The sequence below is a fragment of the Leptonotus elevatus genome, chromosome 3 (assembly GCF_054856555.1).
Source record: "Leptonotus elevatus isolate MCC_2025b chromosome 3, RoL_Lele_1.0, whole genome shotgun sequence".
Classification (NCBI taxonomy): Eukaryota; Metazoa; Chordata; class Actinopteri; order Syngnathiformes; family Syngnathidae; genus Leptonotus; species Leptonotus elevatus.
Genome location: NC_141241.1, coordinates 11,850,497 through 11,869,027, shown reverse-complemented (window position 1 = coordinate 11,869,027; position 18,531 = coordinate 11,850,497). Strand labels below are relative to the sequence as shown.

At 39.0% G+C, this 18,531-nt stretch overlaps 1 protein-coding gene and 1 long non-coding RNA gene across 3 annotated transcripts in view; one reads left to right on the top strand and one right to left on the bottom strand.

The window, feature by feature from the left end:
- The window catches only part of mdga1 (MAM domain containing glycosylphosphatidylinositol anchor 1), a 158,125-nt gene extending 139,906 nt beyond the window's left edge, over positions 1 to 18,219 (top strand). Inside the window, exons 17-18 of one of the 2 annotated variants that reach the window (XM_086071779.1) lie at positions 13,519 to 13,627; positions 15,597 to 18,219. In XM_086071779.1, the coding sequence (XP_085927905.1) occupies positions 13,519 to 13,627; positions 15,597 to 15,682 (195 nt within the window). In that variant the 3' untranslated portion in view covers positions 15,683 to 18,219. Of the gene's footprint in view, positions 1 to 13,518; positions 13,637 to 15,596 lie in introns of both variants that reach the window. The other variant, XM_086071778.1, reaches the window with a different exon arrangement.
- LOC147176951 (uncharacterized) lies at positions 8,040 to 9,401 on the bottom strand. Its single transcript, XR_015094408.1, has 3 exons — positions 9,079 to 9,401; positions 8,329 to 8,622; positions 8,040 to 8,242 (listed from the first exon to the last, which is right to left on the bottom strand). It is a non-coding gene; the product is annotated as an uncharacterized LOC147176951 (long non-coding RNA).
- Positions 18,220 to 18,531: the final 312 nt, after the last annotated feature.

Sequence of the window (18,531 nt, the reverse complement as noted above, 5' to 3'; positions counted from 1 at the left end):
GTCTGTTCATCCATCTTTCTATCCAATCCATCTATCCATTTATCCATCTTTCCATCCATCCATTTGTCCATCTTTCCATCCATCCATCCATCCTTCCATCTGTCCATCCATCCATCCGTCTGTTCATCCATCCATCCGTCTTGTCTTTCCATCTTTCTATCCAATCCATCCATCCATTTATCCATCTTTCCATTTATCCATCTTTCCATTCATCCATCATCCATCCATCTTTTCATCCATTCATCCATCCATCCCATCTTGTCTGTCCATCCATCCATCCATCCATCTTGTCTGTCCATCTTTGTATACAATCCATCCATCCATCATCTCTCATTCACGAGTCCATCAAATTGACAGATGAACGATGCTGCCTGCTCTGTTTGAACTGTTATCGTTTCCTGCCCAAATGTGAACGCGGATAAACATTTTCAGGAAAGATAACAAACGTAACATCATATTTTTGGCCTGCAGCGTGTCAGTGCTCCCAGTTAGTTTTCCCCGGACGGCGTCTAACAAGACGAGTAAAGATGACTCAACATCGGGCTGGAAGTCAATTTCCCCGGAATTTTAACCCAATATTTGGTTGTTTGTGTCGGGCTGAGTAAGTTTACAACTCAGCGGTGTGAAAAGTCGTGAGGGCAAACAAATTAGTTTTTTTCCTCCCGCTCTTGAGTTTTAGTTGTGTCTGTTTCCCTTTCTCTGGCCTTGTGGTGGAACTCTTACCCTGCTCTCTTTTTCATGCCATCACATTGCAAAACTGACAAATGGCCCCATAATACACTTTCCCCCTCCGAACAAACAACAAAATCTGACACTTTCCCTTATCGCAATGCATTTTCCTCTGAGACTGTAATTTTTTGTCCTCAAAGAGGACAGTGAAATCTGAGTACTAAGTCTTCACTAATACAGGGAAATCATGCTTATGCACATTTTTTAATCAAACATCTGTTTAAAAATAAATAAAAATCCCATCCACCTGCATAAGTACCATGTTAGATCCAATTACATTAGCTTACACATACACACACGTACACACACACCCACACAGCAGTCTCCTATCCCCTGCAGCAATTAGCTATGACAGGTCAATTAACATGTTTATTTATGTGCAGGGGATGCCTGCAAGTTGTGTTGTAATGATTCCTGATTCTCTCAGTGTGTGCATGCATGGGGGAAATCGAATCCATGATGAATGTAGACTGAAAACCTACGCTGGGGGGTGCGTGAGCCCTTCATTAACTTTGTTTCTGCTGCTATGTGCTTCCTTCGCGAGTATGGGGAACATTGGGATACGTCTGAACGAGCGCACAAGCAGAGGTACTCTCCTCTAGGATGTTAGGCGATCTCAGCGGTGTATTGATTGAGCAATGTAATGAGCGCCTATAGTAAACTCTCACACACACACACACACAAGCTCAGGTTCATTTTGATGCGTGTGGCTCACATGGAGAACGCTTTGCAGACAAAATCCATTCATCACATGTCATGTTTATTTTTTTCTGGAGTGTTTTTATTGGAAGCATTACCAATTGATAGCATTTTGGAGTGCATATCATATCATTACTGTGTAGCCATGCACACATGCCCAACATCATGATGAATATTCATAAGGCAATGCAAGTGCTTTAATATCAACTATGCTCCACCTTGCCCACAGTACGCGCCTTCCAAGTCGGACTCGAGTGCATTAAACATTACGTGCAGTGTGTGTTGATTGTGTTATAATGTATATCCGCAAGTCTGGTTGGTGGGTGGTGGAGTAAAAATGTAAAATAATGGTTATGATGGAAGTCTACCAGAACCGGCAGCTACAGTATATGCAGGTTTGAGCAAATTACTTAAAAAAAATAAAAAATAAAGTGAATAAATTCATTAACTTTACCCGTTCACACTAAATTCTACAGTAGTCTACGATGAGTGTGTGTGGCGAAGAAAATCATACGGCACATATATTTGCCGCATCAATAAAGTGATTACTGCATCTTAAATATTCATCATATCGAGACTCGTAAAGCAAGATGGATGAGAGGGGGGACGCCTGCGAAAGAAGCGTCTCCGTGGCAACCGAGGAGGCTGCATACGTGACTTCCATCTCTCATGGCAGGAGTGGAGCGCTATATACGGTGATCTTGAATAATACAGTCAATCCAGATATGAATGTGGTTACTTGTCATGTTTCTAACCCTGTCGCTTAGAATAATGTCCGTACTCATGCTGTTGGGCAAAAATATCCCAGACAAATGCTTCTAAGGTTAATCTGAGATTCTTAATTGTGAATGTGAGTGTGAATGGTAGTTGGTCTGTATGTACTCTGCGACAGACGGGCGACCAGTCCAAGGTGTACCCTGCCTCTCGCTCAAAGTCAGCTGGGGTAGTCTTCATCTGACCTGAAACCCTAATAAGGACAAGCACTGTAGAAATGGATAGATATTACAAATTAAATACAACGTAAAAATGTGTTTATATACTTGAAAAAACATTTACGCTTGAGTTGAGCAATTAAACCCAGCCATTGTATGAGGAAATGACTACATCATTTGTGGCTCATTTGACGCAGATGAGATATGCATTTTTGTAAATCAATTAATCAGTTCCACAATTTTTGTAATATGATAATAACACTTATCATTATTATTATTATTGTTTTTATTATTATTATTATTAATATTTTAGGAGAGCTCAGTGTTATTCATTTGGCCACATTCACAGAGTCAACATCTCAACATCGCTTTCCCTTTTTTTTTATTTGTATTTTTTTTATTGTGCTTTTTAATTCACATCTTTGAAACCAGTTATAAAGACCCTTCACCGTCACCGGATATTTTAGAATCCCAACAGAATCAGGAAGTTTTCAGGAGACCAGAGGAAGGATAGATGAAGCAAAGTCAGATCTCAATTTTAGTATTATACATTCTGATGGATAGAAAAACTTTGACACTGTACAGAGATAAAAAAAAAAAAAAAGTCAGCATTATGTTATTGTAACCTAAATTCATAATACGTTTTCACACATCCATACACGTTTTCAATTGTTCATGTATGTTCAAAGGTGAATAACACTTTGAGGTGAGTTGCTCAAATAATTACAAAAAGGTAAAAATGTGAATACATGAACCTGACTTAATGTGCAAAGTTTAAAAATAGTAGCCATACTTATTGCCATATTAATGTGCCGCACATATGGTGCCTGAAAGTTACATTTGTTATTCATAGAATATTATATGACCTTTAAATCAATACTTTTATTAACACTCTATCATCCTTCAAGTTAAAAAAGGCTGTTGAGGAACCTTAATCTGTACAAAGGTGGTGACTTGGCGGAGGAACACACCAGATCAGTTTGCTATCTGCCGCTAATTGCCGGTGGAACTGTCGCCTGCGTGCACAGAACTCATACTGTTGGAACAATTAATATTTATAAGTTATGGATCATTTATAACTTTGTTGCTTCATTTGATTAAACATACATTGGTATATAAAAATAACTTAGTGCAACATGGTGAATTTTCAACAAAGACTCTTAAGTCAACGGCATTTATTTTTTCTTTTTTTCCAATTTCACCTGTCTAGGCTTCTGACACAACCACCATGTGTAACCTGAAAATTCTTGCGCAACCACCAAATATGTATTTTTTCCATTCACTTTTTAATAAATCCAATGCGAGATATTTAATCGTAACACCGTGCTCATAACTGAGCGCTTAGGAGACGACGCAAAGTGAGTTAAAGACGCTATAAGCAATGCAATGCACAATCCCAAAAAATCAGTAATTTATTAATGGGAAAATATTTCTCTGGGAGCACCCAAAATTTCAAGGTCGCCCCACCCAGAGTGCATATATTTCATGAAGGTGCCAAACACTCAGGAGAATATGCCCCCTACTCAGCATCCATTCATAAGATGTATAATGCTTAGGTCTGGTCTAAATGCTTTTACTTTGATGCCATCTCTATGGCGTTCACATCTGTACGATATCAAAGGATCGCCGTGACGTATTAATCCTCATTTTGCTCATCGCGGCATCGACACGCCCAATCGGAATGTCTAGTTGAGTGGAAGAACCTCTAATGACGGCATTACGCATTCAGCTCATGCGCAAAGCTTGCCTTGTGGTTAAGGTGGACGAGCAGCACGCTGAGGAGCAACCAAACTCAACGCGGTCCTTACTGAGCCGCAATAAACCATTGACTTGTTCATGCAGTGACTCAGCCACTTGTTGTAGAAAGAGTGATTGCCATTGAGTGTGTGACGTTCGATGTTTGAGCCAAACCGAATGGTCGAATGCAAATCAGTCATGTTTGATGGTCATTTCAAGCTAAGAGGAAAATACCAGAGGCTAAGCAAACCGCTATTGTGACTATATAATGTGCTTAGCTTCCTCCTAAATGTCAGCTACAATACTAATTGGTATTTCCTGAAATATATTCAAATATGATGTGATCAATTATGAATGCTGCTACCACACACACCTAACACGTAACACTTGACATTTTGACTTTTGCTGAATTAATCAAGTTGTTTCTTTTAAAATGCCATTCTTGAACGCTTTTAAAGCAACGCCCCGAGACATTCGAGGACTTTTAGCTGTTGAACACATACAAACACAAAGTATGGCGACTGCTCCGAATGCGGCACAGGCCATCTGAGGTGAACTGATAAACTACTCTTTTTCTTTTTTTTTGCTCTAGCCCTCCCTGTCACACTTTCCCCTTCTTTCTTAAAACTTTCTTATGTATCAGGGGCCGTGGGGCGAATCCCATTTCTCTCTCCGACCGTTTCATTCCTCCATCAGCCTTCTCTCTCTCTCTCTCTCTCTGCTCTGCGTTTTCCCCTCCTTAGACTGCCTCCGGTACTGCCGTCCCACATCTTCATCCTAGTCTGTCACTCGTTCCCACTTTTTCGGTGGTGAGCGTTTCTGGTGCGATCAATAATAATGATTAGTTGGTCTGATGTTGACAATGGGAATCAGCTGGTTGTCATTTTATTCCAGTTTTGATAAAGCAAAGGATGGCTCTTTATTGGCTTCCATGTAAAGCCTATATATCTGATTTGTTTTTACTTTATATTTCCATCCATTATGTATATTATTTGTCATTATAATGCGGTTTTGGACTATTCAATTAACTACTATTACAAACGTGTCAAGTGCCTGCCATTTTTGTGGAATAAAAATATCCTTAGCTCCATAACAAATACACCAATAAAACAATTGATGCCAAAAGTGTATGACCTATTCTACTGCCAACACAGCTTTGGTTTGGCTTTGTGCTATGGAAGTCGAGTTTTATGGGCGAGTGACACCGTTTGAAATTTCATGCTAATTTTGATGTTGATTCTGAGAACATTCAGAATTTTGGCCCATACAAGCTTATTGGTGACTATCTTCAACTGAAACTGAGTGATCTCCTTTCTTGACGACATCACCATGGTACAAAGTTCTCACCGCCACTCAGGAAACACTCGAGAACTATCGGCATTGTTTCGGTAGGTGCTATACTGTACAGTATACATCAAGAGTGGCATGCAGGTAAATCGGACGCCACAGATTTATTTGGAAAAGATTCTCCTTCTCATCTGATGACTTTTTTTCTATACCCGCTGCCATGATCAGGATCTGAATTGGACCTTACAGGGGAAAATGGGGGAGGAAAAGAAAGTTTTGCGCAATGGAGTGCAATGAGTCCCAAACTGTAGCAAGTGCCCTCCAGACAATGCATGACATTAAAATTGTAATGGTGGTCTAGTATAATAATTATACATTTACATTAGTTTTTTTCTTCCCACAAGTACGATCCCCCCCCCCCCCCCACACACACACACACAATTCCCAATAGCAAAATTTCCTCTATTAGATATCATGAAGGAAGCGTCTTTCACTGTTAAATGAAAAATTAGCATAGTCAAGTAAATATTAGCTCAGTGGCATGCTAACGTTAAACGTTGAACCTCACTCCATTCATTTTTCACAATATTTTATTGTGGCTTAATACTGTAGCAATATTTCCAAACTAAATTGTATTTATGGTCCACACTGATGCCATTTTTGTTGTTTTGATGTCAACAGCAGTCCGTTTAAGCAGCAAATTAAATGGACGTAAAATAGCTGTTCTCCACAATGCCTTTATTGCTTCATGACGACACACGCACAAAAAGTCATTGATTAAATCTTGGATTTGTTTTCTACTTTCAGAAAAAGCATTTTTGGGTGTTTTTTGTTTGTTTGTGTTTTCCCCCAAATCCCAGTCCATCCACTTTGCATAAATTAGAATGAGAAGTTGAAAAACAACAAGTCCCCGCATTCCTTCAAGTGAAAGGCTGTAGTGTTGTTGAAGGAAGCCTGGGAACATGACCGAGGAGACAACAAGGTTTTCACGGGCTTTTCTTGCTCACCGTGACAAGTACGCTGACATTAACATATAAACTTAGAGAAGTTGCCCTTTTAAGTTCCAGCCTGTGTGTGTGTGTTTGTGTGTGTGACTCGCTTGCTTGATCTTTTTGGGGAGTCAGGTAAATGTTAAATGTCAGTAGCGTTGAGTTCAGGCAGTGTGCGTGACCCGTGTTCACCTGTTCTTGTTGGATTGATCACATGAGCTTCACCTGTGAAAATGTCCGTTTTTGCCAGACGTTGACAACTACTGGTTTATAGCACCTTTGCATTAACGCCATTAGTTGCGTTAGACATGGCATGGAAGACAATGTACTGAGAGCTGTACTTGTGTAGTAGTGTAAATCATTGTGATATAAAAAAAAAAGAATATAATAATAAGTAATACATGGTCACTGACGCATCATCTCAAATAGGGGCTCAGGGTCATTATGGGGAAACGTCCCCTTCAAGAAACCTCTGTTTTCAGGGAAATAACAACTAGAATTTTGTCTTTGTTCAGTGAAGGGCTGAAACACTTTTGGGATGTTGAGGCAGAGCTGGAGTCAAGACTAGCCCTTTTTTTATGTGCAATAAACTGTTATTTTGTTCTAAAAAGCACTTTTTGGAATGCTGTTGATATAGATGTAGATGTTTGAGCTGTCACAAAAGAAAAAAATAGTAGTGTTTAAATCCAAATTGTTTGTATGTTTGTTTGTTTGTTTGTTTTAAAAAAAAAACAAATTTTCTATGTTTTTTTTTTATCAGGAATTGGTATTTAGACCAAATTTAGCTATTTTATTCTAACGCTGATAAGAACGGAAAAGGATAAAAGTACACTTTTTTCTGCTGAAAGAAGATAGTCTAATCTTTGTCTTGGTAGGTTCCATGTTTATGTAGCAATAGAACACAATATTCTGTGGGCCTTGCAAGATCAGTTAAAATTCAGTAAAATGGCTGGGATTAAATGAGTTAAATTCTAACATTAGCTAAAAATGTCTACCCTGTCATTGTCCACCACTGATCTGAATATATGCCTGGATAGCCGATAGGCCAAGACTTTTGAAGTCACGAGGCTGCCATATTGCTCTTACCAAGAAACGTTTCTCAGCATACAATCCTTTACATTTACAGTATCGAAATTGGAGAATATTTGAAACAGTATGTAGTAGAAACAGCATGATTTATGATGTTTTAAACTTGTTAAGCATAAAAAAGAGGACTTCAGACAGTACGTAGTAGAAACAGCATGATTTATGATGTTATTAACTTGTTAAGCATAAAAAAGAGGACTTCAGACATTTTACAACTTGCCTTAACTCATTGACTGCCATTAGCAACTATAGACTTTTAAAAAATTCATTTGAATTATTTCTATTAGTTTAACTTTTTTCTCCATTTTTGTTAACTAGAGTATGAAAACCTAGATTTTTTTTTTGTACATTTAGATCAGTTCACTTGTTCATTTTTTATTTTGTTATTTGTTATTTTTATTTTACTTACTTAAAAAATTGTGACCACCCAGCCCCCCGGCCTTATACTAACTACCTGCGAGCTGTATATGTCTCATCTGTACGTATACCCGATAGTTTATACAGTAGTCTGCTCGCGAGATGGGAGGAACAAGATGGCCGCCCTGTGACTTCAACAGCTCGCACGGGCGTGTATGGGCTATCGGCTATCCAGTCATATATTCAGATCAGTGTTGTCCACCCTCTGACACATTTTGCTTTTAGCATGCACATTTTCTTTTTACAGTTCAGTTATATCATCTGCTCACAATGATTTTGAAGTTCAGTGGATTTTATTTGATTTTTTTATGGAACATCTCAAAGGCACCTCATGGTGATATTGACCGTTTTGAATCCATTGTATTCCTGTGGGATACAACAAACTTTTTGTTATCACCTTACCACCTGTCTTCCTCTTCTTAAATGTCAGAACAATTATCATGTGTACCTACCTCCAAAATCCTCTTAGGAGTTGCACATTTAAAGCAAATGTTATCTGTGTCAGCACATGCGGCCTCGCATGGATGTTTGTTTCATGTCGAGCGCCACCGTAGAGAAGGCAAACTTTTTCAGTCATGTGTGCAGCACACCGACTGCAGCACACGCCAGAGGCCTTTGAGGTGCTGCCACTCGTCTCGGCAGCTCCCCCTTGCTTTGTTGCTGCTGCCAACAAAAGTGGATGTCTTTGAGAGCGTGCCTCTCCTCTTCCTGTCCCTCCAAAACAAGAGCCGGGCCAAACGCAACTGCTGTGGAGAAATTCAAATTGTTTACTGCTGCAGAGAGAAACATCATGCAAATTCATAAAATGAAAATCGCCATTTTATGAGCTTTTTTGTTCTTAATTTCGTCTTTATTGCACCTCCCGGGGAGGCGTGTAACCAAAACAATTATTTTGCTGTTTTGTTTTTAGCTTGGCGTGCACATTTCAAAATTGCCTCGCGTTGTCAGTCAGCAGATCTGTGGCGATGGCTTGTTATTGTTCCAGCAAAGCGCCATCTGCCTCGCGCCTGTGAGCGTGCCAATCACCATCCTGTCTGAAATTGACTTAGTTAGAACTGCTGGCCTTGATGCCACTTGTTTATTCAGGTCAAGAACTTATCCATACATATAAAATCAATGGTGAAGCACATAAGAGCGTGTCCCTGCTTGAACCCGTGTGGACTACCCGGGGGCCATCTTGTGTTTCGTGCGGAGTTTGCTACCTGCGTAGTTGTTATTTCTTTCTTTATTTTTCCCGAGTCAAACTCTCGTCCCTCGCGGCCGTGTCCCCTCTTGTACGCGGACTGCACATCAGTGGCAGCGTTAAAGGTTACAAAGCTCGACAAAGCGACACATTGGTAGCGCCGGCTCGAAGCTTTACTGTAGCCGCTTTGATGTCGGAGTCACGCACTCGCACGCAGGCGACTTCCTCTGTGACACGCTTCGCCGACAAGGACTTAAAAGTGAGCGCGTTTTACACGCGTGTCACAAAGTAGGGTGCGTAATTACTGGTGAATGTCAGCCTTATACATCAGGCATGTTACGGACGGCGGCAACCTTCTGTGACCCATAACCCCATTTCTACATCTATTTACAGTACAAACCGTATAATCTGACAAAGTGCTCCAAGCACTCTTTAATCTTTGTCTTTTGAAGAAAAAAAAAGAGACATTATGCATCAGATTAATACAGCAAGGCCTTCATCGCTAATCATCTTCACCTGCCTATGTGAATATTGAAACCTCATTTTTCCTGTTCTCTTTAATGTGCCAAAAAGGGAGAAAAAAGTGGAATCTCCAAAGTGGAACACAATCCATTCTGGGTTGCTGGTTGACCTACAACACATTTTCCAACAGGATATACAAACTCTTTCTTTTTTTAACTGTCCGGGCTGAAATAACATTCGTAAATGTCATGGAAGTGGAAGAGAATATAGAATAAATAAATATTACTATTAAAACGACTCAACTTGCCTGAATAACAATTAATGGAAAGGCTGGTGGTGTTAAGTGTAATTTGACAAGTGTATTTACATGCAAATATTATGTGTATGTAATTAACATACCCAGACCCTTTTCTACCTCCCATGTTAAATTTTTGCTTCACTGGTTCACACTTCAGGAGTTAGTCCAAAATATGATGCCAAGACTGAGCTGAATTCTAAAGTAACATTGCACATAATGAGGGATGGTTATTTATTTATTTTGACTGTTGAGGCCTGTTTGAACAAAATCTTTTGGTAGAATTCCCAAAAATACAACTTTTGGGTAGTTTAACTTTGGACGTTATCCTGAAGACCCTGAGAAGTGACAATAAGTAGTAAACATGCATATAAGCAAGAATGTTATTAACAAGCCTGCCAAATTCAAATGATTAAAAATTTGGCTCCAAAATTGTAAAGTCGTGAAATGTTTGCGGCTCTCAAACACTGGGTGTATCTGCTTACTGCGATGAAACCACGCCCCACTCAAACATCAGTCAAATACTATTGCTATTGCTACCAATGCTACTTTAGCTAGCATCTTTCTTATCCCTATTCTGTACAGTAATTACATGTTTAAGCCCCAAAAACATATTTGATTAAAGCACCCTGTGGCTAGAATACAGTGCATCCAGGTCGTTGTGGGGCTTTTCCAAGGCGTGACAACGAGGCGCTCTAACGCAGCCATGCCAGCCATGCCAGCCGTGTCCATGCGCTGGCTGCAAAGTCAAGATTTGAATGTTCCCCCTTCATTCACGGCAATCTTTGTCACGCAACACTATTCAAGCCGAAAAAAATACTATTATATTTTCTTCTTCTTAAATTGTTTTACTCTTTATACAAAATCCCACAAAACTCTCTTTGGAATTGACTTTGCTAACATTTACAACAGCCCCACAGAGACTTCGGCATGAATGATGTTACAAGATATGTTGCTCTTTTGCTTTTGTGCAATTTGTTATGCATCTTATTTACGTTTCACACAAGCTCAAGGAAACTGCGCTTATTTGTCAAGGTCACTTGTTAATCTGTGGATTTCCATCTCCCAATTAGTTTTGCATTGTCTCTTATTATGCAACAAGCTTAACGTTGACTTGTTTCTCGCAAGCATGTTTGCAAGTGCACTGAAGCATGTTGTCATGATGACATGCGTTTACTCAGCAGATAAAGGTCGTTCATAGATAATGCAGAAACTTTGCATTGACCATTATTTTAAAATGAGCATGTCGAGAGAGAGAGAGAGAGAGAGAGAGAGAGAGAGAGAGAGAGAGAGAGAGAGAGAGAGAGAGAGAGAGAGAGAGAGAGAGAGAGAGAGAGAGAGAGAGAGAGAGAGAGAGAGAGAGAGAGAGAGAGAGAGAGAGAGAGAGAGAGAGAGAGAGAGAGAGAGAGAGAGAGAAGAGTACCTCTCATTGTAGAACCTCCCACTTAAAAAAAAAAAAGGGCTGGTCTCAATTGTAATTTATTTGTATTTTATACAAAAATCAGACACTACAATTAGTAGAAAAACTGTTTTTGAGGTGTGTTAATAATTCGTGCTTTTAGTCCTGACGTGGAAGGTTTTCAACATGTGTGGATTCCCCCCCCCCCCTAAAAGCAACCCCAACTGTAACAAAGTGTTTGCTCTATATGATTTATTTGGTTGCTACTTGCATAAGATACATTTTTCGAAAATAATTTCAAATTCAATATATTGTGGAGAAACTTCATTTGCATGTACGCCGCCATTTTTTGCTTGCATTGCAATGCATTCTAGGTGGTGACGTAGATTTTTTATTTTTTTATTTAGATTTTACTAGAATCTGCAAAAAATACACAGTAAATTCTGTAGAGCAAATTTTACTCTATTTAGAGTGGGACCAAATACACTCAGTTTTAGAGTAATATTTACACTCGGAAGAGAGTAAAATAAAGAATTTAAAATAAATAAATAAAAGTCCCTCAAGGAACGAAATCACAACCTTCACAACCTTCACAACCTTCACAACCTTGTTGTTTTTGGTCTCTTGGAGATAAGCAAAAGGTAGGAAGGACATAGCTCAGGTGGTAGTATGGCAGTCTGAAGGCTGAAGGTCGTGAGTTTGTTCCTCAACCCTTGAGTGACAAAAAAAAAAAAACATCTTTATTTTACTCTCTTCCAAGTGTAAATATTAGCCTACTCTAAAACTGAGTGTATTTGGTCCTACTCAAAATAGAGTCAAATTTACTCTACAGAATTTGCTGTGTAACTTTCAAAGAGAAAATGTTAAGAAAACAGTTGGAGGATGCATGTGGGAGAGTCCAGTTCATCATTTTACTTGTATGCAAATATATATTTTGTATTCAATAATTTTTTTCTCTCCAATATTTGAATATTTACATTCAACAACATTCTTGATCACTTGCATACTGTAGATAATCACTACATCGCGATGTTATCATCGGCAAAATATTGCAAATATTGGATAACGAATTTCTGAGTAACATCCATTTTATTATGGACTAATCTGTACGTGCCTTGCTCATGAGTTGCAGTACAAGCCACAAATCACACTTTTAAGACATCATTCATTACACCTCTATTACACTTCAGACAAGATAACTTGTCATATTTTATATAAGTAAACTTTTGCCAATATCTGTTATAGTTGTGCCATTATTGTTACTTTGCTCCAACAAAGTAGTTTCCTTGTTTGTTTGCGCTCCCCCGGTATATTCCAGGCTGAATATGCTCGGTTTTTGATTAGCTGGGTGCGATGGGCTTTTGGAGCCTCGGCACAACACAGTAATTAGACTGTCAGTCAAAACCAGATGGCTGCTGCCTGAAATGGGAAAGTCGCCTGAAAGTTTGTAAGCGAATCTCTTCTTTGGATTTATTTATTTGTTGTTGTGGTTGCACAAAAAGACGAACGCTCCCCTCACATTGGAAGATTATTGGTCAGATTTACAGTATGATCCGATTCCCAAACTTCACACAGATAGTCGTCCCAAATGTTCATGTTACACCAACAATTTACATGCCTTTGCTTGTTAAGTCAATGTCGGCGGGTGGGTTCCCCATTGTTGGATGATATGTCTTGTTTTGGGTCGTAGGTGATATTACTAATGGACTACTGGGAATTGTCATTTTCATTTAGAGGGATACTTGACTCATTGAGCCATTTTCAGCAGTAAAAAGTTAATATTTTGTCCAGAATGAATTTGTTAACTTCATTATTTTTCTTGTACAATTCATAACTTTTAAAACTAATTTTTCCACTTGCTGTTGACTGACGATGACATCACCTGTGTTGAGGAAGTAGGTAACGACCAATCATGGCTCACCTGTTTTCTGGGTTTGGTTTGGGTTTAGCAAACTGAGCCATGATTGGTCGGAACCAACTTCCTCAGCACAGTTTATGTTTTCTTCCATCGACAGCAAGTGGGAAAATTAGTGGTTAAAGGTATTAATTGTACATGAAAATTAATGAAGTTACCAAATTCATTCTGGACAAAATATTAACTTTTTGCCTCTGAAAATGGCTCAATGAGCCAAGTATCCCTTAAGGGTCCAAGGATCGACCCTTGAGGGACCTCATGTAATGGCCATTCCATCAGATTCAAACAACTTAAACATTGATTTCTATACTACATGTGATTTTTTCTTTAAAGAAAATGCAATTTTACGAATTGCTCACAACCCTTTGTCTCATTTTGTCTTTTCCAGATTATTTTCGAGGGAATCCGAGGGAAAAGCTTCGAGGGCGACATTGCTATCGACGACGTGTCTATCACCATGGGCAAATGCAAGCAGGAGAACACTGTTGCCAGCGCAGGTAAGACAGGTAAGATAGATTGGGGGACTGGTTTTCACAGGTGAATATTAATTACATGGGCAAAACATGCAATCATTTGTCACTGTTTGATGAAAATCAAAACACTCAATTCTAATTGATTTAAATAGCACTAACAAAGTGATGTACATACAAATGTAAGTAACAATAATACAATCATAAGATTCTAAAACTTTTTTTTTTTCTTATGTTTTTGATGGCCAAATTGTCTACCATGTATTTTGTATCTTATATATTTCACATTTCCCTTCCACCACAAATATATGTACACTTTCATCCTCAAACTTTCTGCACCCACGCTGACACTTTCTACCTGTTATTCATCAATCTACTTTATTGTCAGTACACCTCTGCAGAGCCGCATTCTTAAGGGCTCTCTTAGACATGAGTGGGGGAAGTGTTCATCCTGATACAAATAAAATGATGGAGAAATATTTCGGTGTACACAGAAAGAGTGTGGCTTGGATCGTGTGTGCGTGTTTGTGTGTAAGTACATGTAGGAGGTCAAAGGGCATTTGTGGCAGAGAAGCTGATTTAAAGTAAGACTCGAGTTTCAATTTGCAATTATGTTTTTTTTATCATCTTTTTGCACTATTCTTGTCCTTTGTTAACATCAGTGTATGCTGCCAGCTAACAAAGGATCTAACTTAAAATTTGGTCACATGGGGAGAATTCCCCTCCCCTCAAATGTGTGACGCTGAATCAAACAACTGCCTGCCAATGTTAAATCACAGTTTATTTATGGAGTGACAGCAAAATGTAAAGGTGGGTCATGACAATTTGTTATTTGGTCTAAAGGTCGTTGTGAAAGCATCTCATGTGAGAAAACACCTTCACAGTAAGCCTGGCCCACAACACCAGAGCCCGAGAAAAGCAACAACACTGAGAAAGTGAATTATTAACACACTCTTTTTTTTTCTTTTTTTTTGCTCCTCAAACCCACAGCTTGCCGTGCGTGCATGTGCTCTTGCTCGCTTGCCCGCTAGTGTGAGATGTGGCACATATGTGTGCGTAAAGACACTGGCGGATGCTTTAAATAATGAATGAAGGTGTAAACAGGAAGGGGAAAGCTCTTGAGCACTTGAGAGTTGTGTGAGGTTGTCCTGCAGGTTGTGCGCGAGTAGGAACTCACCGGGCTGGCAGATGGGTAATTATCAGGCAGGCGGGCGGCTGAACGCTTCCTGTAAGACACAAACGTGACGTCTGCCAACGTGCAGTTGGGGAGCTAAACAGCAGGAATAGCAAAGCATTCAGCTCAACTTGGGCTTGACATCTATTCAAAGTGAAAGGAACTTTTGATTAATCTTCAACATGTGCCAAAACATAGTTTCTATTCACGGAATGAATCAGAACACTGGATTACTGTATATTATATATATTATATATATATTATATATATATATATATTAACTAGGGATGTTTGATACCACTTTTTTTTCTTCTTCAGATCGATACCAGTACGAGTACTCAACTCGAGTAGTATGGAGGACCGAAACTGCCAAAATAAAAAATAAATGAGTAAAAGTTAAAATAATAATGAATATTAAAAAACCACCCAAATTAATATACATGAAATATATATATATTTATTTATATATACATAAAAATGAATACAACAATAAAAAACATAAAAATAAATAAAAAATAAATATAAAATACAGTAGTATAGTAATAAATGCATACAAATTAACTATCAATCATTATAAATCGTATAAATACGTCTTTGGGAGCATGGTATTATTTAAAATAGAACATATTTCTAAGTTTTGGGGAGCAAATGAGTTAATGACAATTTTCTGTTCTTCTGATTACTAATATCTAATACAAAATGAATCATTATGTCTCTCAATTTCCAAAGTAGGACAGGAAGTAATAATCCCGGAAAGTCATAAAACAACATGTATTGAAAATCACATTACCTCATTGGGTGTTTCTTCTCTCTCGTTCATAGTTCTGATCGGTGGCTCACAGGCGCTCCCAGTGGCCAGATGGGTGACCGTTTTCCTCTCCTGCGTCGCCGCCTTGCTCTGCAGATGATGAGCGGTTGCCCACAGCGCCACCTTCTGTCTGTGCTGACAGACACTGCCCTAACTCGCGCTCTTACTTCTTCTCTCGAACCCGACTCCCAGACTTCTTCCTCATCTCGCCTGTTTCCTCCCTGCATCGTTGATCCGTGCAGCCTTTACTTGATTTCAACATTTTTGCTCCAACGACATACTGTAACAAACATATTCCTATCATGTATTTAAGAAAAACATCTCCTCTATTAGTCCATTAGATCTCCTAATATCCATGTCAAGAGTCCCCTCGTCTTCATTATTAGCATTCATGTATGACCACCCCCCCCCCTTTCCACCCCTTCCCCGAGACACACCAAAGTGTCGGACACTCTACCAAAGATAACCTGAGGGAAAAGAACGAGGGGCTCCAGGGAGCTAGCGAACGAGACAGATAATGTGGGTGAACTTTTCCTTCTGCTGACCTTCGCCACCAGTCGAGCCGCCGAGCGACCGAGACAGCTTCAACTAAGTGAAGCGTGAATGAATGAACTGGAAAGACAGAACGAGATGACGGATGAGGCGGATGGTAGCCTCTCTGCTCGCCGCAAAGAAAGTAAACTCAGTGTGGATTATACGTGTACATTAATCACTATATATTAAATATAAGCAAAGTTTAAATATAAGCGGGGGATGCTGAAGGACTCTATGAACTGAAATTGAAGAAGCACAACATTTATACGACCTCTGTTGTTCCTTTGGGTTTTATTGAACTTATGTGACGTTACAATTTGTCCAAGCAATTCCCTGTTTTTTTGTATTTTGGGATTTGCTTATGCCGCTACGGGCAATGGCTGATGTGAGTGTCGTGACACAGGTGTCGGGCAGTAACCGTACCGAGCATACTGTCTGTGAGTGTGTGTGTGTGTGTGTGTGCGTGTCTGCGCTATGGAGGGCCAAAAAGTGCAACAAGTAATTGAATATCCCCTAAGTAGAAGTTGGAGACGTGTATGTAGCTGCTGTGCTATTCACCTTTCCGCTAAGCCATGCCCCTGAAACACAGACTAGCCAATCAGAGTGCAGTACCGAACAACGGTCCAACACTTTCCTGGTGACTTCAATGATACCTTTACTGGGTTTTTTTTGTGTTTTGTGCTTTTGAAAGGGAATGTTGGGGGGTTCATCATGCCTTTTGACCAAAATCACAACTCGATTGAAGATACGTGCCATAGAAAGTGGATGTGAAATTCAGGCTCTGGTTAAAGCTATACAACCGTCTACGTAGATTCAGTACGTCAAAAATTGTAGTTGGCAATATACTCACATTATCTATAGAATCACAGTATGTTGTTCTCAGCACGGTAACCAAATCGCTAACATTTCATTAAAAATGCCTTAGCGAGCTAAGCTAGCCGAATGAACGATTGTATAAGTAAACACAGACTTTTGCTAGCTTTAGCCTCGTGTTGCTCCTTAATAACAGTCTCGGTTGCTCCATGTGTCATTAGGTGGGTTTCCGTCCACCTATTTTTATTTAACTTACTAAACATTGCAAACATAACCCTGAATGGAAACGCTAGAAATTCGAAAAGCCTAAAATTCGCAAAATTAAAATTATGCTTGGAGTGTGGGGGGGGGGGGGGGGGTGCACATCGTGAAGAAACAGGTTTTGCGAATAAACGATGGTAGGATCGGATAAAACGTTTGCTTGTTTTGACTGGATATTACGTCACAAAAAATGGAGGTTGACGATGAAGTCTGTTCGGGGGATGAAGAAATTTTAATATTTCTGAAATTAATAAAAGAAGCGACATAACTCTTTTGTTGACAGTCAACCGAGAGGTTGTTTTTTTGGGCCATTTTTACTAAATTTGTGTAAAAATAATACTTCAGATGGCGGGAGCGTCAGGTTGAATCGGAAAGCTTGACGTACTTAGCAACGGTCGCTAAGGGGGCGGGTCTTAGCGAAAGGTGAATCATGAAGGAAATCTGCCGACATTGTTTAACGCTTGAATGTCTATGTCTTGTGAACAGTCGCACAAATATCCTTGCTGTGCAATGAAAAGCATGTATCACCACATAACTGCTCATTTTTATTGACAAACGTGATTTTTCTTGACAAATCACAACGTTTGGGGTTACATGCTTTGCATTGCCTGGTATGGATATGATTGTTAAAATCAAGCAATACTCATATCTATAGCTCTATAACCCATAGTTTACGATTACATTTATGGTAGCAGTTCATCTTCTTGTCCAAATGGCATCATTAATCAGTTTTGATGTATAATTATGTGTTTATACTGTGACTACAACTGTAGCCTGTTTAATCATTTATCAATGTACGGTATCTCAATAATAATTCTCTACTTTGATTCCGGCGTATTTTCAAGCGTTTTGTGTTCGCCTGTGTCAACCTCACGTTTTTATTGATCATGTTTTGTTTTTGTTTTTTTAAATCTCATTTTACCTTGACCACATGCTTTCGCTAAAGTGTGCATTATAGAGTGTGTCAATGTCACTTTTTGTTCTGTCGCTCACGCTGGACAAAGTGCTACAGATGGATGAATTAAATCAAGCAAAGCAAGCAGCTTTCAAACGTGTTTTTGTCTGTTTTGTGTCTCACATGCGGAGTTGATGGTTTTATTATATTTCAACAATGTGTTAGAAAACATGTATGCAGAACATTTTTGCACATTTGCAGGTACAACACATTTAAGCAACTCTTTAATTAGTATTAAATTAGATATTATTTGTGAACATTACAAGGCTGAAAGGGTAAACATGCACATTTTGTTTCTGCAGGAAGATTTTTTAAATGAGCTTATCCTCATTTTTTATAAACAATTCTGTCTAGATATAAACCAAGCTTAAAATATTTATTGCATA